Source organism: Gossypium hirsutum, chromosome D02 (assembly GCF_007990345.1).
Source record: "Gossypium hirsutum isolate 1008001.06 chromosome D02, Gossypium_hirsutum_v2.1, whole genome shotgun sequence".
Lineage (NCBI taxonomy): Eukaryota > Viridiplantae > Streptophyta > Magnoliopsida > Malvales > Malvaceae > Gossypium > Gossypium hirsutum.
This window is the reverse complement of record NC_053438.1, coordinates 43,625,132-43,647,116: the sequence shown is the minus strand read 5'-3', so window position 1 is coordinate 43,647,116 and position 21,985 is coordinate 43,625,132. Positions and strand designations below refer to the sequence as shown.

General features: G+C 38.7%; 2 protein-coding genes and 1 non-coding gene across 5 annotated transcripts; 1 reads left to right on the top strand and 2 right to left on the bottom strand.

The window, feature by feature from the left end:
• The first annotated feature begins 1,125 nt into the window (after positions 1 to 1,125).
• On the top strand, positions 1,126 to 5,680 carry LOC121214681 (uncharacterized). Its single transcript, XM_041088654.1, has 2 exons — positions 1,126 to 2,250; positions 5,552 to 5,680. Exons 1-2 carry the CDS (start codon positions 1,190 to 1,192, stop codon positions 5,655 to 5,657), a joined length of 1,167 nt encoding a protein of 388 aa, XP_040944588.1. The 5' UTR covers positions 1,126 to 1,189; the 3' UTR covers positions 5,658 to 5,680.
• Positions 5,681 to 6,334: 654 nt separating this feature from the next.
• On the bottom strand, positions 6,335 to 13,518 carry LOC107908467 (ubiquitin carboxyl-terminal hydrolase 2). Of its 3 annotated transcripts, none has more exons than XR_005910302.1 (4): positions 13,348 to 13,518; positions 10,064 to 12,849; positions 7,269 to 7,623; positions 6,335 to 6,759 (listed from the first exon to the last, which is right to left on the bottom strand). XR_005910302.1 is itself a non-coding variant. In XM_016835643.2 (3 exons), exons 2-3 carry the CDS (start codon positions 12,838 to 12,840, stop codon positions 7,386 to 7,388), a joined length of 3,015 nt encoding a protein of 1,004 aa, XP_016691132.2. In that variant the 5' UTR covers positions 12,841 to 12,849; positions 13,348 to 13,518; the 3' UTR covers positions 7,151 to 7,385. The 3 variants fall into 3 exon arrangements, 1 of the variants encoding a protein (XP_016691132.2); XR_001687033.2 differs by lacking the exon at positions 6,335 to 6,759 and adding an exon at positions 9,802 to 9,877 and having other exon boundaries at positions 7,404 to 7,623; XM_016835643.2 differs by lacking the exon at positions 6,335 to 6,759 and having other exon boundaries at positions 7,151 to 7,623.
• Positions 13,519 to 20,036: 6,518 nt separating this feature from the next.
• Positions 20,037 to 20,143, bottom strand: LOC121214977 (small nucleolar RNA R71). Its single transcript, XR_005910712.1, has one exon. It is a non-coding gene; the product is annotated as a small nucleolar RNA R71 (small nucleolar RNA).
• Positions 20,144 to 21,985: the final 1,842 nt, after the last annotated feature.

Below are 21,985 nucleotides of genomic sequence, written 5' to 3'. Positions count from 1 at the left end.
AAATGATTAAATGAGTAGCAAAGAAGGGGCAGCACAAGATGGAGTAGAATGAAAAAGATGGAGAGAAAATATCTTTTTAGGACTATGGGTTTGGATCTTACGGAGTTGAATAAGGGTACATGGGATATAGAATGTATTTGAGGTATTCTTATGGAGAGGGACGTTCAAATGATTCTGAAAATTTTTGTAAGTGTAAGAGGTGGTCGAGATTATTACGGTAAAATCAGGTTAGTATGTTGGAAATCATTTATATGGTGACAAGTTTGATACTGTGGTATCCTTGAAATGGAATGTCCTACGATAGTTGCTCATCCCTCCAAAAGTGAAAAAATTTATGTGGTCATTTTGGAACGTGTTGTCGTCGAAAGTGCAATTAAGGGAGAAGGGTATCAAGACTACTTGCAAGCATTGTAGAACCGATGAAGACATTAATCATGTGTTAATTTCTTGTCCTAAAACATGTCAAAGGACTGTTGGAATGAATATCAATAGTCTTAACGTATCTCTTGTTGAATGCTTTAAGGTCCTTGCTGAACATCATCCTAGTGTCATGGGTTGCGCATTGGTGCTCGCAACCATGACAAATTGGTGCGATCCATCGTGTTCGAGGGAGGTCATTTAGCCCAACCAAACTGGCCCAACCAAACTGGCCCGGTGATTGGAGAGATTAAAAGCCCATCTCAAGAGCCTGATAGAAATGGGAAGTGTTCTAGAAGATATAATTATGGAATCTTAGAGTTCTATTTGTATATAGCTGGTTATGTAAGCTTAGAGTTCTAATTGTATTCAGTTTTTAATTATAGCTATTGATATACTGTGAGGCTCAACTATAAATAGAGACCTCTTTGCTCATTGTATATTCATAGAGTTATTAATAAGAATTTTGAGAGTATTCACTCAAACTTTTCTCTCAAGTGTTCTTGCTTTTGTTCATCTTTCAAGGCTCGTTCTTACTTCGTTCTTCTGTTGTTCTTCGTGAAAATCTTAAGGGAATTCTATTGAATCGTTTATTGTTGCGAGTGAAGTTGACTTGGGCGTTTTTGCTGTTGAATCTTTTTTTTTGTTACAAGTTAGGCTGACTTAGGCGTTTTGAGCAGAGAAACTGCTTAAGGCCGCACGGATCGCGTGGGAAAACTCTAAGTCCGTGACAGTTGGTATCCGAGCTAAGGTTCGAAGCCACCGTTGAAAGATGTCAAAAGAAGTTGAGGGAATGGAGACCCGTGGGAGGGCTAGGAAAGCCAGTCGCTCAAGGGACATATTGTCAGCTTTAGAGGATCGCGTCGTCACTCTCGAGAGTTCAATGGGGGATATCAAGGAGAGGGTTGAAGATGTTGATGATAGGCTCCATGATGGACTGCAGTCCATGCAGGAGCAGCTTAAAGAGTATGTGACGGATAATATGAAACAGTTGACTGGTAGAGATGATGCCATTGAGGCTATGGTGGTGGCCTTGAAGGGAGAGATTGCGGAGCTCAAGGGTGAACTCACAATCTACAAGGTTGCCTTGGGCAATGGTGGGTTAGCGGCTGCCGCACCCAAGCCCAATATTGATGTTCCCAAGCCCAAAGAGTTTAAGGGAACAAGGTCCGCAAGAGATGTGGACAACTTTTTGTGGGGAATCGAGCAATACTTCTGTGCCAAAGGCATCACGGAGGATGTCACTAAGGTAACTACTGCTGCGATGTATTTATCTGACGTTGCTTTGTTGTGGTGGCGTCGTAGGTCCACTGATGTGAGACGTGGTGGGTCTGAAATCGAAACATGGGAGGAGTTTCGATGTGAGTTCAAAGCACAGTTTTACCCAGAGTATGCCGAGGATGAGGCTCGGGCAAGGTTGCGTCGGCTTGCGCAACAAGGCACTGTGAGGGAGTATGTACAGGAGTTTAGCGAGCTTATGCTCCAAATCTCAGATATGGGGGAGAAAGAGGCATTCTTTTCCTTTATGGACGGATTAAAACCGTGGGCGAAGCAAGAGTTGCAGCGCCGAGGAGTTCAAGAGCTCACCAAGGCTATGTCAGTAGCAGAATCACTTGCTGAATTTGGTGGGAGGAAAGACAATTCCAATTCTTCTAAACCCAGATTAAAGGGTAATAGTGGGGGAGATAAAGAAAGGCCCACTAGGAACGGCGATGGTAAGAAACCTTGGGACAAGAGAAAGAGTAGGCCTATAAGGTGCTTCCACTGTGAGGGTCCACATATGATCAAGGACTGTCCAAAGAAGGTCGCTCTCAAGGCTATGGAAGCAAAGGGGGAGTCCGATGTGGAGGATAACAACCTTGGATCGATACTAGGGGGTGTCGAAGATAGAATGAGCCATGGTTTGATGTTTGTAGACATCATTGTGGCCGGCAGAAAATTGAATGCGCTCGTCGACACAGGCGCTTCTGATTTATTCATGTCTGAGGAGGCTGCTTGTAAACTAGGCCTCAAGATAGATAATGAAGGGGGTCGGATCAAAACAGTGAACTCAGAAAGTATTCCAATCAAGGGAGTTGCAAAGGGAGTGGATCTTCAGCTCGGCAATTGGTCAGGGAAGGTATTCATTAAGGTAATACCACTTGATGACTATGATTTTGTGGTGGGACTAAGCTTCCTTGATCAGGTTAAAGCTCTTATTGCCCCTTCGAGCAATTACATGGTGATTTCAGATGCGAAACATCAATGCATGGTGAAAGTGACAAGGAAGAGAAGCTTTGAGGGAAAAACACTATCAGCAATTCATTTTGCTAAAGGTGTACGGAGAAATGAAGTCTCATATTTAGCCACCTTGAAGATCGAAGAGACCGCTGAGTTTGTTAGTGAGACCCCGAAAGAAGTGGGACAATTGCTACAATCATTTCGAGATGTAATGCCTGCTCAGTTGCCAAAAAGTTTGCCACCCAAGAGGGAGGTGGACCACAAAATCGAGTTAGTATCCAATGTGGTGCCGCCAGCAAGGGCCCCCTATCGTATGTCTCTGCCAGAATTAGAAGAGTTGCGGAAACAATTGAAGGAACTTTTGGATGCGGGATTCATTAGACCATCTAAATCCCCATATGGTGCGCCAGTGTTGTTCCAAAAGAAACACGATGGGTCCTTAAGAATGTGCATCGATTATCGAGCTCTAAACAAGATCACCATGAAGAATAGGTATCCTATTCCTCTTATCGCAGATTTGTTCGACCAGCTTGGTAGTGCAAGATGGTTTACCAAGTTAGATTTGAGATCGGGGTATCATCAAGTTCGGATAGTCGAGGGGGACGAACCAAAGACAGCTTGTGTGACACGGTACGGTTCGTATGAGTTTCTTGTGATGCCTTTCGGACTCACGAATGCTCCAGCTACATTCTGCACCCTAATGAATAAGGTACTTCAACCCTTTCTTGATCGTTTTGTGGTTGTTTACCTTGACGATATTGTGGTCTATAGCAAGTCGCTTGAAGAGCACGTAAGACACTTGAGGGAGGTGTTCCAGACTTTGAGGGAAAATGAGTTGTTCGTCAAGGAGGAGAAATGTTCATTTGCCTAACAGGAGGTATCATTCTTAGGCCACATTGTGGGAGGCGGTAAGATCCGAATGGATAAAAATAAGATTCGAGCCATTTCAGAGTGGGAGCCTCCAACCAAGGTAACAGAGTTGAGATCTTTCCTTGGATTGGCAAATTACTATCACCGCTTTGTCGAAGGCTACTCCAAAATTACCACTCCCTTGACGGACATGTTGAAGAAGGGGAAGGTATGGGATTGGAATCCAGAATGTGAGAAGGCCTTCAACCAATTGAAGCAAGAAATGACGAGGGAGCCCGTACTTGTCTTGCCGGATTTTACGAAGCCTTACGAGGTACGTACAGATGCATCAGATTATGCTATTGGGGGAGTACTGATGCAAGATGGACACCCAGTTGCTTTCGAGAGTCGAAAGCTTAACAAGACGGAACGTAGATATACGGTCCAAGAGAAAGAGATGACTGCGGTAGTACACTGCTTGCGCACATGGAGACATTATTTATTGGGTTCCAGGTTCATGGTCCTTACCGACAATGTTGCCAATAGTTACTTTCTAACCCAGAAAAAGTTGTCTCCCAAGCAGGCTCGTTGGCAGGTTTTACTAGCAGAGTTTGATTTCACAATGGAATATAAACCAGGAAGTGCCAACAATGTTGCTGATGCACTTAGTCGAAAGATGGAATTTGCAGCAATCAGTCAACCTGATGGCTCTTTGTTGGAACGCATTCGAGAGGGATTGTCCCATGATCCTACGGCCAAAAATTTGATTGAGCTTGCCAAGGAGGGAAAAACAAGAAGATTTTGGCTTGATGGGGAGCTAGTATACACTCATGGACACCGCCTCTATGTGCCCCATTATGGGAAACTCCGTAAGGAAGTCATGAAGGAATGTCATGACTCGAAATGGGCAGGCCATCCAGGGATGCATCGCACTTTGGCCCTTTTGGAGGATCGCTATTATTGGCCTCACATGGGTGCTGATGTGGAAACCTATGTGAAAACTTGTCTAGTGTGCCAACAAGACAAGGTTGAGTTAAAGACTCCAGCCGGCTTGCTTCAACCCCTGCCAGTCCCAGAAAGGCCATAGGAGAGTTTATCCATGGATTTTATTATTGGTTTGCCTAAGTCTGACGGGTTTGCTAGTATTCTTGTTGTGGTGGACAGGTTTTCAAAGTATGCGACTTTTATTCCGGCGACCAAAGAGTGCCCTGCTGAGGAAGCAGCTCGGTTATTCCTTAGACACGTGGTGAAATATTGGGGAGTGCCACTATCTATTATCAGCGATCGAGATGGTCGATTTACTGGTCGGTTCTGGACGGAGTTGTTCAAGTCAATGGGCTCAGATTTGAACTTCTCCACGAGCATGCATCCACAAACCGATGGGCAAACTGAACGAGTAAATGCACTGTTGGAGACGTATCTTCGGCACTATGTGAGTGCCACACAAAGGGATTGGCCAAAGTTGCTGGATGTGGCCCAATTTTGATATAACTTGCAGCAAAGTGGGACCACGAATCAAAGTCCATTTGAAATAGTGACGGGTCAACAGCCACTCACACCCAACGCTTTTGTGACCCATTACACAGGACCAAATCCGGCAGCCTATAGATTCGCAAAAGATTGGCAAGAGAAGAATGACTTGGCTAGAGCTTGTTTACACAAGGCAAGTAAGCGTAGCAAGAAGTGGGCCGATCAGAACCGAAGGGATGTACAATTTCAAGTGGGTGACTCAGTCCTTGCTAAACTACACTTGATTTTACGATATACTGGTTTGCACAAGGGTCTTGTGCGAAGGTATGAAGGGCCGTTTAAAGTTGTGAAGAGAGTGGGCAAGGTGGCCTACAAGCTGGAGTTGCCACCAAAACTTAAAGTACACCCAGTCTTCCATGTAAGCATGCTTAAGCCGTTTCATGAGGATCAAGAAGATCCGAATCGAGGCAAGTCCGAACGAGCACCAATGGGGGTAAAAGTCTCGTATGATCGTGAAGTAGAAAACATTGAGGCAGATCGGGTAATTAGACGAAAGTACCACCGACCACAACATGAGTACTTAGTTCGATGGAAGGGACTTCCTGATAGCGAAGCAAGTTGGGAACCTGCTGAGGCATTGTGGCAGTTCCAAGGGAAGATTGACCAGTTCCATAAGGAGGATGCGACGAGGGCGTCGCTAGAACAAGTGGGAGAGAATGTCATGGGTTGCACGTCGGTGCTCGCAACCATGACAAACTGGTGCGATCCATCGTGTTCGAGGGAGGTCATTTAGCCCAACCAAACTGGCCCAACCAAACTGGCCCGGTGATTGGAGAGATTAAAAGCCCATCTCAAGAGCCTGATAGAAATGGGAAGTGTTCTAGAAGATATAATTATGGAATCTTAGAGTTCTATTTGTATATAGCTGGTTATGTAAGCTTAGAGTTCTAATTGTATTCAGGTTTTAATTATAGCTATTGATATACTGTGAGGCTCAACTATAAATAGAGACCTCTTTGCTCATTGTATATTCATAGAGTTATTAATAAGAATTTTGAGAGTATTCACTCAAACTTTTCTCTCAAGTGTTCTTGCTTTTGTTCATCTTTCAAGGCTCGTTCTTACTTCGTTCTTCTGTTGTTCTTCGTGAAAATCTTAAGGGAATTCTATTGAATCCTTTATTGTTGCGAGTGAAGTTGACTTGGGCGTTTTTGCTGCTAAATCTTTTTTTTTGTTACAAGTTAGGCTGACTTAGGCGTTTTGAGCAGAGAAACTGCCTAAGGCCGCACGGATCGCGTGGGAAAACTCTAAGTCCGTGACAGTCCTAGAGCTATCTTGAAGGATTTTAGTATGTTTTGTTGATGGGCGAGGAACAAGATAGTCTGGAAAATTCTGATGTACATGGTTCAATCATCATAAACTTTACCATAAGGCATTCAAGGGAGTAGCAGGATGCACAAGCTGTTAGCTCCCTGTATGGTGGCGCAAATAGCTGCGGACAAGATCATGACTATAACTCACCTATGGGAGGAGGATGGTGCTTTTGGATTGATGCAACACTATTTGAAAGGGAGAAAAAATGGGGAACAAGAATGATTGTTTGAAACAATGAGGGTGCTTCTGCGAGGGCCCTTGCTTCATCATGCATTTCTATTCACCATGAGTTGTGGAAGGTGGGCGATCCAAAACTTTGAAAGCGAAGAGATGATCAATACTAATGCTCAAGAAGTTCCATTTGCAATCCGCTCAATGGAGGAAGATCGGTCCAAAATTGGTTGCATGATTTTCGAATGCAAGGATCTCCTACGTAAACGTGAGGGCATCAAAATCCAATAAAACCAGCGATCATAAGTTTGCTAAATATTGTCTCTTGATCATTTTAAGAACTTGATGTCAAACCACATGATCTTTAACATATTCATTACCAAATTCTGTTTTTTCACTATACTACTGTAAATAGTAAATTCAAGTTCGGAATCCAAATCCAACAATTTAGTTTAATACGAATAATATACGAACTTTGATTTTAAAGTAATTATGCGAATTCAAAAAATCAAACATCCGATGGGATGCCATCCTAAGTAAAAATATTAATGTGGAAAACAATCAATATAACAACTTTGATATGTAAAATCCTTAAAAGGTAACCTCAATCGTCCAGAAACGAAGTTTTCCAGCCAATAAGAACAATCAATTAAGAAAAAGAATACTGAAATATTTTCTCAAAATATAATTTCATGGTATACATCATAGAACTCGTTACATGTCAAAAATGGATATCAATATATGGTAAATTGTTGTTTTACACTCACCTCTTTCTTTAATGTATTTTCTGTCTCCGTTCACCAGGGTGCCGTGCGGACTTTAACCCTCCCACCCCCCCAGCTGTCACTAAGAATCAGAACATGTATCAGAACGAAATCCATCTCTCAAACTTTTTCATAGAATAAAATGTATGCCTCGCAGCGAAGAACTTCTTCGATTGATGCTTGGCGAACATGTTGATCACTCACATAATACCATTGAGATCCAACATGGTCGATACCGGTTGTCCCTTTCCTTTTCTCACCTCCTCTCACATATGCAATGTAGTGACCACCTCTCATTGTTCCCGAATGCTCCACAACCCCCACCAGACTGTAATTGCAATTATCTGCATCTTCACACCTGCAAATTTTAAACATGCTTGTAAATCACATAAATCAATGTTTTTCTTTCGTTTGTTCTTTCCAACATTTGTGTCCGCATAGCCTCATAGTTTAACAATCTGTTCACATCATTTCACAATATGCTATCAGAATTGACAAATTACAGCCAAAAGAATCAATTTAAGGATCATTATCAAGAGTTCAATGATATCGTGGTGCGCGAAAGACAGCCACATGTCTTATCAAAGAATACACCATTTCTTTCCCTCAAATGGCTTTGCTAGCAACTCTTTTTCCCTAAAATATCCATTGCTTGGGACTCATGTTCAATACATATTTGGACATGGATACAGAGGTACAACCCTCCAAATATCTGGAAATACTTTGAAAAAAATTAAGAGTATCATGTTTGACACAGCCATATTTGACACTGACCCCTCGAGTCCAAGCGACATAGAATTACAGACCTGTATATATATGCAATCAACTGCAATGTACAAGCTACATCATGTAAAATCTCCAATAAAACTTGTTATATCATGAGCATTAAAAACAATCCCTGATTCGATAAAGATATTATGGCTTCTATATATTGTTTGAGCTACTGCTCTAAAAACAAGCTAATTTCAAAAGGATGCTTTCACAATCACCCGAATAAGCCTATGCAAATCTTCAAAGTTGGACTTGAATGTACAATTAGCTTAAAAAGATAGGATTATGAACAGCAGTTTTCGAAAGCAAAACATATTAAGTAAAAATAGAGAGGTTGCTTGAAATTTTCCAACTCTTTGCATGGAAAGCAAAACAGTGATCAGCTATCATGTAGTAATTTAGCATTTGACAATGCTACATGGACTCAAGGCTGAGTGTCTAATACAGGTATATATCAGATATAGATACGCTCAATCTGATAAAAGTTTTATCACATATTTGGAGAATCGTATCCACGCATCTATGTCCAAATACGTGTAGAATATGGGTATCAAGACATAGGTATTTTAAGGAAAAAGAAGAGTCAGAGCAACTTAAGCATCTGAAGCATGTAGCAAGTACTTCAACATTTGAATGCAAGTTTATTTGTCTAGAAACATGTAACAGCGTACACCCATGGTAGACTCTTTGGAAAAAAGAGGCGGATTGAAACAACAAAAATAGGTGACTAAGAGAGGCATACCCGGAAATAGACATCAAAAAGGGGGGGGGGGGTTGTATAAATTATCTATATAGAAGATCATGTTATGAACAGATAGAAAACCAAACAAACATTTTTCACATGTTTCAGAATTTAAAATCAGCACATTTTGGAAATATCACCCTACTAGGATAGGTCTCCTGATTTCTTCTTTGGAACTTCATCTAAGAATAAAACCTATGGCCACTTTCAATATCTCTATGTGTTTAATAAGAGTTTAGATATCTCAGGAACTAGCATAATTAGCAGCTAAACCATTATGTCTCGAATTTACAATACAGGTGAATGTGCGATTATTGCAGATAATGTTCAATGGTAAACAGTTAGAGCATTAAAAGGAAAATACTAGAATTTAAAGCTTGTATATTGAAAGCATCTAGATATATTTTTCTATCTCAATTACAAAAGTCAACTTTCCATTTAGTACATTATAATAATCATACTAAGAAACCTTTTGTAAAACTTTGGGGAAGGCTTGAAAGCTAGATGCTGGCACATGCATGTTCGTTAGGTCTTACGTTCCCAGCTAGGTAAAGATTTTTTTTTTTTTTGGAGGGTCCTTGGAGAGTTATACCCATGTCTGAATACATACTGAACACAAAGGTCAAATACGGGTACTTGAACAAAAAAAAGAGTCGAAACAGCATAGATGATAATAGTATGGGCTTGTGTTGGCATTCTTACAACATTAACTAACCTAACTAATTGAAGTGATAAATAGCCAACCTTTCACTTTCAAAAGCTGATAAGTGAATTAAGTTACAGCGGCCATTCAATAAAAATCTTAAGAGATGTGAGAGGAACAGAAATAATCTTTTTCTAGCAAAAATTCACATTACTTTAATGAAATAAATCATCCCATTCAGGTAACAATGTCAAAATAGGGCAATGTTTATCCTTTTCTTGGTCAAACTATCCTATTCTATCATCTGAACTCGCTCTTTTAACCTACTTCTGGTTTAATTCCTAAGATGTTATTAAAATTGTGTTCTGTAGAGATCTTACATTGTATTTTAAATTCTGTAGAAGTGTCTCAGCATCTTAAACGTCAGAAACAGTTCATCATTCCTATACGGGGCAGCTTCATGTAATTTCCAGAAAATCATGTATCACAAACAGGAAACATATTGATCAAGTGAACAAGAGCACGGTGATTTAATGTGAATACTACCAACTATCCACGTATCTATACGGAATGTGGTGAGCTAATAAAAGACATCGCTAAAATATTAGAATAAGCAAAAGCTCGACATATGGTGAAAGGTACCTGGGATCCAGATATGGTCTAAGATCAATTGTCTCTCTGAAATTGACATGACCATTCAATTTACTCAAGCGACCACGAGCATCTTGACAAAACCTCTTCAAATGAATAGTCAGAACAGGCGGTGCCTTGTTTATGAGGACCCTCTTTGTAGCATTTCTCTTAACCTTCAAATTTTCGGAGTCTAACTCTTCATCATCAATTACGCCTGATTGACAGTTTTCAGTCATATGTGAATTACTCTGACGAAATGTCTCATTACCACTAGGATTTTCAACATTGCAAGAATCAATAGTTCGGGTACCCCCACATTTTTCTTGAGCATAACATTTAGAGGAAACTGAAGAATTTGATTTCAACGGACTTGCATCTTCTAATTCAACAGAATCTAGCTCGCTTGTTTGACCATTTTCAACTTTTACACCATTTTGATTCTTGTTATGAAAAACTGAGCTATCACTGGAACTACTGATATCGCCATTACTAATGGTTCTAACTCCATTAGGGCATTGGTGTTCCATATCTAAACTTCGGGTCTCACTTCCATTGAGTAAATCCTTTCCCATTTTAGTCTGCTTCTTCTTTGCTTTCAACTTCTGATGTCGCAAAATTTTCGCACAATTCTCACAATTCCAAGCATTATCATCCGAAAGAAGCTCCGGCTTTATGAAGTGAGACAAACAACTTTCCACGGATACTGGAGAATTACTGTCATCAACCTCATCAGGATCAGAATCACTAATACTCCCAGCCATAAAACCAGTTTCAGCAACTTCATTTGCCAAAGATGGTCCAATGATGGGCCCTTCAGCAATTTCAGGCTCATTAAACATGTCACCAAAGCCATCAAACTCCACTTCCTCTTGTCCAAGACCCGCATTTGATGAAGAGGCCTCATTTTCTCTCACACTCAAAGTACCTGGAATATCTTCTTTATATGGAAGCAAAAGAACCACAGAATCTTGAACCAGCAATGGAAGCTCCTCTTCTTGAAGGTTCCCGGAAGAATCTTCTGTTTTTTTATTGGTTTCCCCCTTGAGTACGGAAACCTCACAACTTTCTGCTAAAGCTTCATTTGGAACTAGTTCCTTTTCCTCGGAATCTTGAAGGGAAGTATTCTTATTTTGAGAAATCAAGTCACTCTCATCAGCTACTATTTCCTGTTGCAGGTAATCCATCCAAGAAAAATCATCTGCACCAGTATCATTTTCTGGGAGTGTATTCTCTGTTGTGAGGTAATCCAACCAAGCAAAATCATCTGTCCCAGCTGAATTTTCCTTCACTGTACTCTCCACAACTTGTTCTTTCTGAGACTCCACAACATCAAAGAGATTCCTTGAAGCAGAACTGCTTTCATCGGTGCTTGGGCCAGCAGCATGTGAGCGTGAAGAATCACCAGAAGATGCCACCTTGGGTTCCATTTGGGGCACAGCTATATGCCCTGGGCCTGAAGATTCACTGTTAGGTACAGGAGCCGTAACAACTTTAGCTGGCGCCTGATCTACATCTTTGTTAACTTTTCCTCTATTCCTGCCAACTTTTTTCGGTGGCAGCTTTGTTTTCTTTGCTCGAAAGACTGGTTGAGCCTTTTTAGAAGGGGTTTTCTTAGTTGGCACTGAAAGTGAGAGATCTAGAAATGGTTCATACACTGTTGACGAGTGCCCACACTCCTCACAACAGAGAGTACTCGAAATTTGACCCCCAAATACAGCATCCACAAAAGTAAGATCCTGACTTGCCGTAACTGCATCACTTTTAGAAGCATTAATGTGTTTTTTTAGAGCCAACTCCTCTGTATAAAGCCCATCAAGTAAGCAGCGAAGCAATTCATGACTGTCGTGTTGCTGATAGCCTCTAAACTGGGGAGCCTTAGAACAAAGGGATGCAAAAAATGGCTTTGGATTGATAGCATTTTTCAAGCCCATCTCAGGTCTTATTTCAGCAAAAAGCTTTTTCATAGAAATTGTTAACTGCCCCATGGACACATCCAGATTCGAGAAGTAGTCCCTTAGCCTATTCAGAGCCAGAAGATTCTGCATTACTGAATTAAAGAAGCACGTATTACCGAGATTAACCAAACCTCGAACCACATAACCATTTTTTCCATCCAAAAAATTCGATATAGTTCCTTCTGATTTGATATCACAAATAACACTGCCGCTTCCTGACAAAACATCCTCAACATCATTTGTGGATGATTCAGATGATCGTTCCTTAATCAATTTTACAATCTCATATAAAACATCTTTGCTTTCACTGTTCTCTTCCATTTTCTCAACTGGAATGAATATGTTGCAAGAGAAGCACCACCTCAATTGAGGATTATCCCATTGAACCACCAAGTGGTGACGGGTTTGTCTAAGATGTCGAACAGCATGTGAGGTAGAAGCTGTTGGCAAACCAACTCCAGCGCATACATAATGTCCACACTCCAAACAAACCCAAATGGCTTTCGATTCAGATTTCGACTCAACCGAAGCACTTCCCTTCTTCTTCCCATGTTTACTCTTTCCCTTACCTCCTCTCCTATCATTTCTGCCTTCCCTACAATCTTCACACCTTATGGGGTCTGATGACCTAAGTTTAGTCAACAATTTATCTATGTTGATGCCTTTATCAAAATGCAGGCACTTTTTCCTCTCTTTTACGGCTTTAACTTCATCGTCAACATCATCAATACCGGCAGTTTTCTCCTGAGGTATAGCTTTTGGAGATTGAGCTGCCACAACCTTTTTCTCCTTCGGAGGTACTCGACGATTCTTTTTAACTCTTTTCCCCATTATTAGTTCCTAAAAACAACAAATCCAAAAACCCATAACCCAGAATCATAGAAGCAATCAAATAATAAAAAATGGAAAAAAATTCCAAACGTCTTAACTCTTTTCTCCATCATTAGTTCCTAAAAAACAACTCTAAATAACCATTAACTACTAAACCCTAATCACAAAAGCAATCAAATAAGGAAAAAAGTGAAGGAAAACGATCCAAATATGTACTTTCATAAACATATACGATGAGGATTAGAATCTACGAAACATACCCAAAATAACTATCAAGTAAGAACAAGCAGAGATTGAAACAAGAAAAGAAACAATAATGAATGTGAATTTAGAAGATGACCAGATTATGATTCGGATTGATGAATGCAAAAACAAGCTTCCAAACTAGTGTTAAGAACAAAGCAGGTGAATCAAAGAAACCCGATAAAAAAATGTGCTTAAACTTCGAAAAATCAAGGAATGAAAAACAAAAAAACAGAGAAAAATAAAAGAAAAAGTAAATTTTACCTTGAAATCCGGTGGAAGAGGACCGCTTTAGAGAAATCAGGAAAGCAGGGGTTTGATTACATGGAAAAGGATTAGGGTTTTCTTTGGAGATTTAGGATCTAAAGCAACGAAAGAACAAGTGAGAGTTTTGGTGGCACAGCTTCGGCTCCAAGTTTACTCTTTTTTTCTAGTTTCTCTTTTATCTCAAATCATAAGATTAGAGAAAGAGACAATGAAAGGTGAAAAACAAATTAACTGCGGTAACTTTATAAGAAAATAAATAACAAAAAAGATTGTTTATAAAGGTAATGTTTTATCTATAACCCTTGATAATGCGTGGGGCCGGGTTTGGACTGGGTCGATGTAAAATTTTAAACTCGTTTTTTAGGTTCGGTTTAAAAATTGGATCTAAAATACTGTCCAAGACCAATCCAAATTGAAAATGCTAAATTCGAGCTCGATCTACCTGTATTAAAATTTAAAAACTATAATACATCAAATACACTAACAACATTAAAATAAATACATCTAAAATAGTAGCAAAATTAATAATAAAACAAGAGTTATATAATATTCAAACAATAACAACAAAATAATAACAATATAATAGCGAAATAGTAGCAAAACAACATAAAAAAAAGTTTAGGCTGATTTGTATCGAGTTGGGCCCAAGCCAAAAAATCTTCTCCAAGGTCGTGCCCGTTTCCAAACTCATTTTTCGAGCCTATGTTTTTGCTCAAACCCTTCTATTTTTCAAGCGGGTCTTTCGGCCTAGGCAGGTTGTTTGACTCATGATCAAATCTAATATATACTTATATTTATAATATATATCTATAATCTTTCGGCTAATTTTTGCATATATGCTGGAAAAAAAACTTATTTGAGAAACTATGTTGTTTTTTTTTTAATTTACCGATCTATATTGTTTTTGGAGAGAGAAAGGAAAATGCATCTTACATGGTGCGTTTTCACTGCCAGATCAGTGAAAACGTGCCCTATAGGACGCGTTTTCCCCTCAACGGTACTATTCCAGCGGTAACTTTTCCAACTGCAACAAGATGTCCAACAACTATAATTTTTCCTATATAAACCCCTCCAAACTTTATTCTTTTCAACTCAATACTCAATCCTCAATCCTAAATCTTCAATCTTCAATTTTTAATCATCAATTCTCAATTCTCAATTCTCAATTCTCAATCCTCAATCCTCAATTCTCAATTCTGAAATTTATCCCGATTCTCAATTCTCAATTATTTTTTTAAAATAATTCTCTGAATCTTTTTTTTATTCTTTATAATTTCTAAAATGGCAAATTAGCTTATTCGTTTGGATGACAAGCATATATCCGACGTTCAATTACAAATGGTAAGAAAATATTATATTATTTAATTTTAAATAGTTAAGTATTATGCTGTCGACATCATTAATTTTTTATGTTTATATACATAAGGCAAAGATCAGATTTTAGAGATGTCCATAAACAATTTAAGCGAAAGTGCATCGGATGTCATTTATAGACACTTGCGAATTTCAGGATTTCTATATGCGACTCGCATGCTTGGGGGACTAAATTGGACCCCCCACTTATTAGTGCTTTGGTCGAAAGATGGAGACCGGTGACACACACATTTCATCTTCCTTGCAGTGAATGTATAATTACACTAAGGATATTAGTTTACAACTCGGTCTACCAGTCGATGGGGAAGTCATTATGGGGCCAATGGCGAGTGTCGATTGGAGTGCAACATGCGAGCAACTAATAGGAAAGGTGCCGAACAAGTTTAAGGGTATCCGGATCGAGATGGGATGGTTGGAGGACAACTTCTAAAATATCGAGGCTTCCGTGAGTGACATTGAAAAAGAACAATTCACATGTGCATTCATCTTGAGGTTGATCAAGGGTCTACTTATGCCAGATGAATCTCGAAATCTGGTACATTTAATGTGGCTACTACTATTCAGAGGCAATTTGATAGGGGGTTGCGCGCGGACCAAGATCGAGTTGCCAAATCACGAAAAACTCCTATGCAAACGCTAGACGCCCGGATCTAAAACGAAGCACCCAAAACAAGAAAGAATCAGCCAAGAATCGAAACACTTATTAATAGTATTGGTTGGAAACAAAGAAGCAAAATTTAGTTTCAAGAAAAAACTCCCCCAAGCAGAATCTGCAAAGGAGAACACAAAACAGAGAAATAAACTCAAAACCCAGCAAACCGAATTGAATCAGAATTAGGAGGCTTGGGCGGCAAGATCTATTGAAGAGTATGACTAATGGACGTTTCTTTAATGCCAAGAATGGTTCCGAACAGATTCTTGAAGATTAGAATGGCTGAAAACGCAACAAGAGAAATTAAATCAAGTTAATCAATCAATCGGCATAAACAGAAACAACTAAAGAAGAAAGAACAACAAGAAAGATGAATAAAGTCCTAAGAAGCCTTGAAATCAAGAAAGATTTCACAACTCCCTTCAAACGGCTCTAATCTCCCCTCCAATGTAGAAAAACGGCAAGAAGAAGACTGAAGATGGCTCCCACAATCAAAAAGATTGTTAAAACTACTTCTAAAAAAAACTCAAGAGAGAATTCTTGGAGAAAACTCAAAGAGATTTTTTCACTCAATAAAAAATCTGATTTCAATGTGTTGTGTCTATGGGTGGCCGGCCAAGCCTTACATATATAGGCCTACTACTAGTTTCCTAACCCTATTAGGAAAACTAAGAAAAAACCTAATTGTTTGACTTTTAAAGGAAAATTCGGCCAAGGCTTTTAAATAGGCCTCTTAGAATGAATGTTTACATAGAATTTAATTCATAAAGTCTAAAAATTAAACTAAGTATTTAAAGAATTAAAACTTAACAAATTGGGCCACTTTGACAATTTGGCCTGATTTTCAACTAAGTCTAGTTTGAACTTCTTGATTGGGCTTAGAACATCTTATTAGGTCGTGCCTTCAAGAACTTGGGCTTGTGATATGTTCTCTCCCGAAATTGGTTCATTGATGCTCGTAACTGAGATCTAATGCGCCTTAGCTGTAAGATTCAGTTTCTTGGACCAGGATTTCCAAGATTTGAAATCTTGATTTTCTTGATTCTTGAAATCGCTCAAAACAGCAAAATTGGACCAAGATTCGGTTTCCTGATTTTCTTGAAAACAAGAAAATGAATCTTGATTTTCTTTTTCCTTTGTATACGCAGCTAAGGCCTTGCTAATGAAGTCTTGAATGATTCCATTTAGTTTCATACGCATTTGCCTGGCCTTTGACCTCGTTATTGGGCCTTGTGGTAATTTGAGCCCATCACGTCCTTGAGCTTGAATTGGGCCTTTATGACTCGTATCACAATTCTAAGGGGGCTGGCTTTGCACTTTGAATTTAGGCCCTCTAAATTTTTTCAAAATTTTAAATTAGTAAAGGTAAAATTGCACTTTGACCCCCTAAAATTATAAAAATTCGATTTAATCCTTTAAAAATTATAAAGATATAGACTATAAAAAATTAAAATTTTATTCGGGCCCCCTAAAAAATTGTTCTGGCTTTGCTCCTACTACTATTAGCCGACTTGGAAGAAGTGAGATAACTTAATTAGGGATCAGCGGTGCTGGCGACATTGTACCAAGAAATGTGTCAGTATCAAAAGCAGAAATAGCCAAAATCAGGAGTTGCATGCTCCTTCTTCAATCGTGGGCATGATATCGACTACCATTTTTACGCCTCCAAGTGGATCGCCCTTATGACTTTCTACTTGTAATATGGTAAATTCATTTGATAATATCATTATCGTTTTAATTTTTCATTGTTGTTATTTTGAAATAACATATTATTTGATTAGGTGAAACAATATGGCGAGACATATAGGTATGCTAACCAAACTTAAGGATATCCGGCTATCTTTAGACACATAGGTATATGAGGCAAGTGCTAAAATTTATAAATTTGTACTTCAGTTTATATAGATGCCATATACGGATTCGAGAATTCAAGAATGTGTCTCGGCCGAATTTTTGGTCAATCGCAACATTTGGCAAGTCAAAGTGCCATTCATCGTTTTTGCAACAATCGAGATACATGAATCCAACCAAGTGATGCGACAGTTCGGGTGTACGCAATGTATTCTGCCACCACCCTAGGAGCTCGATGACCTACACAAGATCGACTTGCAGGGGAGACTCAAGGAACATTAACCAACATTCCACAAGAAGTATATCAAGATGTGGCAGCGTAGGTACGATTACTTGCCAATGCGTGAACCATTTCTTATGCCGAATTTGGTGACATCTCCGGATTACATGGATTGGTTCAGGCATAACAGCAAGTCGTATCTACTGTCGACTGTAGAAATAAGTAGGAAACATCACCGTAATAGGCCTAGACGAGGGCCCATTAATCCTAGGTCGGTAGAACATGCTAAAGGGGATCAATATCTGCTCCAGGTCCACACGAGGACGCGATTGTCGTGCAACCTACCGGTCAGTATGGTTCATCTATTTTTTCTGCTAACCCACTTTATTATACACAAGTACCACATCATGCACCATTAGTCACTGTATCACCACCTTCCAGGTGTATATTTCACACAATTGTCACCCATAGCACCATAGTACACGTCAATGCTTATCTGCTGCAATTTTTTGTAGTAGATTAAACTATTTTTTGTGCTTAATGAGCTCGTAGGAAAGAGATTTAGTTATATTTTGTTTAGTTTTCGATTTTAGTATATAGATAATAAAAAAAGCAATTTCAGTAATTTATATGACCTTGGGGGCCAAAGTAGGACTAAAGATAAACTAACATATTCGGTGAGTGTGTAAGACACCATTCGGGGACACAAAGACAGTGGATTGTCTGCAATGTTGCAACAAAGAGCTTCAATGTCGCAACATAGTGAAAAAGTACCCAAAAAGAGCAGTCTGCCTTCGATGTCGCAACATAAACAGAGGGTGTCGCAACACCGACATGACGTGGGAAATTAATGAGCCAAGGGTGTTTTCGTCTGCACAACAAACTTTAATGTGAAATCGTCAGCCGAATTAGGTTAAGAATCAGCTGCCAACCATAGGCCTATAAATAGCATTGCTCGAAACACTTTATGGACAACTTTTTACTTAGTTTTAATTTTACTTTTCGTTGTATTTAGATTTTCTCTTAGTTTTCTATTTCGTTCTTTATAGGGATCAAATTGTAGATTGCCATTACTCTTCAACAGATTATTGTTCGCGCATTTATAATTATATCAGGATTTTTCTTATCTCTGTTATTTATTTATTTACAATGTTTATCTTTTCTATTGATTACTTTGCATGTGTTAAATTCATGAGGAACTAATCTAGTAAAGGAGATTAACGAGTGGATGTGGGATTAATTAACCTCTTAGTAGGGTTTCTAAGTGAATCAGCTGGTTGGGATAGGAATATCTTAAAACCCTAGGCTTGATGACCTTAAGAAGTCATCTAGGTGGGAATGAACTCGAAATCGGTATTGCATATCTGTGAAAACCTTACCCTAATCCTGCCTGAACTATGACATTGAGAGATAAGTAGTTCTTACCAACTCATTAGGTTAGTGGAAGGCCAAGAGGCCCTGCTAGGTTAATGACTAGTTGATTGAATAGAACCCAAAATAGGAGTTAATTATGAACACTGAAGCGAGTTAGTCTTCTATCGTTAAATCTGATAAAATTTGCAATTTGTCTCCACAATAGCTTTTTATTATTTTTATAAAACATATTTTATCATCACCTTAGGATTTATTGTAATATAATTTAATTAAATTACTAGCTAGACCCATTAACGTAGGAATTAATATTAGTTTAGTCTCGCCTCCTTTGAGTACGATCCTCAGAGTACTTGCATACTTCGTTGTAAAACTCTATTACATCCTGACTCGCATACTTGCGAACATCACTTTCATTCATATCCTTAGTAGTAGTATTCTCACTTCCAACGTTGATACGTCGGGAGGCGGTCAAGTTGTTGATGTCATTTCCAAGGAGGCAACGCCACTGAATTGATTTTAATTTTTGCGCTTAATAGTATAGTTAGGAAAATTTAAAGTTATAGATACAATTTGTATTTTCTTTTTCTTTTTATTCATTTAATTTACTAAATTTTTCTTTTACTTTGTAGATTTCAATGTATGACTCAGAGTAGAGGCACACCTATAGAGCCAACCACTGATCTAAAAAGACTAATACGTAAAAAATCGTCAACAACAACAACAATAGCAGATGCAAAATAACCCGTCTATTGCAGTTAACCCACCACGAGATAACCTACTCTTTCACAATCCTAACTTACCAGATCTACCACTACCATTACCAATAAGCCACCAATGGCTTGAGAGGAATGCACTATTAGAGATTATGCACTACTGAATCTTAACGTAGTACAAGGTACTATCATAAGGCCAGCTATCACAACCAATAATTTAGAAATAAAGTCGGCCATGATCCAGATGATTCAAAATAATCTGCAGTACAAAAGAACTATGACGAAGGACCTGAACTAGCATTTAAAATGATTTCTCCAACTTTGTGATACTTTTAAATTTAATAGGGTCACCAATTACACAATTCGTCTTCGGTTGTTCCCCTTCTCATTAATAGATAATGTTTTATCTTGGTTAGATTCACAAGCACCAAGATCTATCACGACATAGAACAAACTTGTAAAAAAATTCTTGTACAAGTTCTTTCCTATCAGCAAGACAATCCAACTGAGAAGAGAGATCGCAACATTTAAACAGATGGAAGGAGGAAGTTTTCACGATGCTTGAGAGTGATTTAAGTTGTTGGTGCAAAGATGCCCTCACCATGGTATACCTAAATGGATGTGGTTTCAAATGTTCTACAATGGGCTGGATGCGCATTCTAGGTTAGGACTTGATAGAGCGGCAACAGGAGCCTTGATGAATCATACATATGAAGATGCCTATCAATTGATAGAGAACATGGTCATGAATTCTTACCAATGGACTAATGAGAGATTCACTTGCGGTTTGGGACCATCCACGGCTAAAGCTGTCCAAGAGGAGGACAAATACCAACAAATATTAGACAAGCTTAACCGATTTAAGTCGACATCCAATAGGCCCATGATGCACGAAACATCTAGAACAATCGGTCAGTATCCTGAGAATTCAGTCGATAAAATAAATTACATTGGGAATAGGGGTGAAAATCCCTATTCAAACACTTATAATCCCTATTGGAGAGATCATCCAAATCTTAAATGGGGCAGCAATCAAGGAGGAGGTAATAATTTCAATCAGAATAGACAAAATATTATTTATCAACCTTATTATTTGTAGGAAACTCAGGAAATGGCCAACCCCAATGACCATACTATATGTGGTCAAAGGCTGAATAGGATTGAGGAAGAGATGCAGTCAATTTGGATAGAGGTAAGACAAGTGTAGTCTAAATGCACTTAAATGTGAACCACATTGACTAAGCTTGAAAACCAGATGATCCAATTGATGAGCATGATAACAGACATCAAAAGGTAAATTGACACAAGCATATCGAGTAATACTGAAAATAACCCTCATAAAGAAAGGAATGAGTAAATGAAGACAGTAGTGCTCCATTCTGGTAAACTACTAAGTAGCTTGAATAACCCTACTCAAGAGGAAGATAAAGAAGATGTTGATGATCCTCAGCAAGCAACCTTTCAAAAAGATAATACTGAAATAGAGCTAGAGACGATAGTTGAGTCGTCAATTGAGTCGAAAGATAAGTAGAACCTAGAACCTGTCCTCACAAAGATACCATTCCCCTCACAGTTAGATGATAAATGCAAAAGGGATGAAATGGAGTTTGTAAGTTTTTTAAACTTATTTAAATCGCCTAATGTTAATTTGCCTCTCATCGAATTAGTAGAAAAAATTCCTAAATAAGTAAAGTACCTAAAGGAAATAATAGCTAGGTGTAGAAAAATTAAATAGGGAGATCAAATTAACCTAGACACATCTTGTAGTACAATCAACACTAAACAGATACCCCAAAATTAAAATACCTGAAGAGTTTCACAATACCAATAGAGGTAGGGAACATACACTTTAGCAAGGCCCTATGTAACCTAAGAGCCAATATCAACCTAATGCCCTTATCAATATATAAGAAACTTGGGCTATGGGAGCACAAAAATACCTATATCACACTACAGTTAGCTGATAGGTATTCTGTACAACTGAAAGGGGTGCTCAAAGATCTAGTTGGTTAAGGTGTACAATTTCATCATCCCGGTAGATTTTATAATTTTAGATTTTGAAGAAGACCATGAGATCTATATTCTGTTAAAGAGACCCTTATTAGCTATATTCTATTAAAGAGACCCTTATGACACGAAACCTCTGTTTCGCGACATTGCTGCGAAAAATTACAGGGTTAACCCGACTTTCTATGCAACTCGCTAATTTGCCACAATTATTGTGGCGTATCAAGGACTTCCTGGCACTTAACGAGCCTATTTTCTAGTGTTTTTATATGTTTTTATTTCATTTTTAGTTTTTATTTGCTTAGGTTAATTTATGTAAAATAAGTGTTTTTACACAATTTTTAGTGTTTTGAGGACTTGTAAGGCCAACTCGGGCCTTGGGTATGACTAATGGGTTATTTGAGTGTGTAAGACATCAATTTGGGCTTAAGTATGCAAGGAACA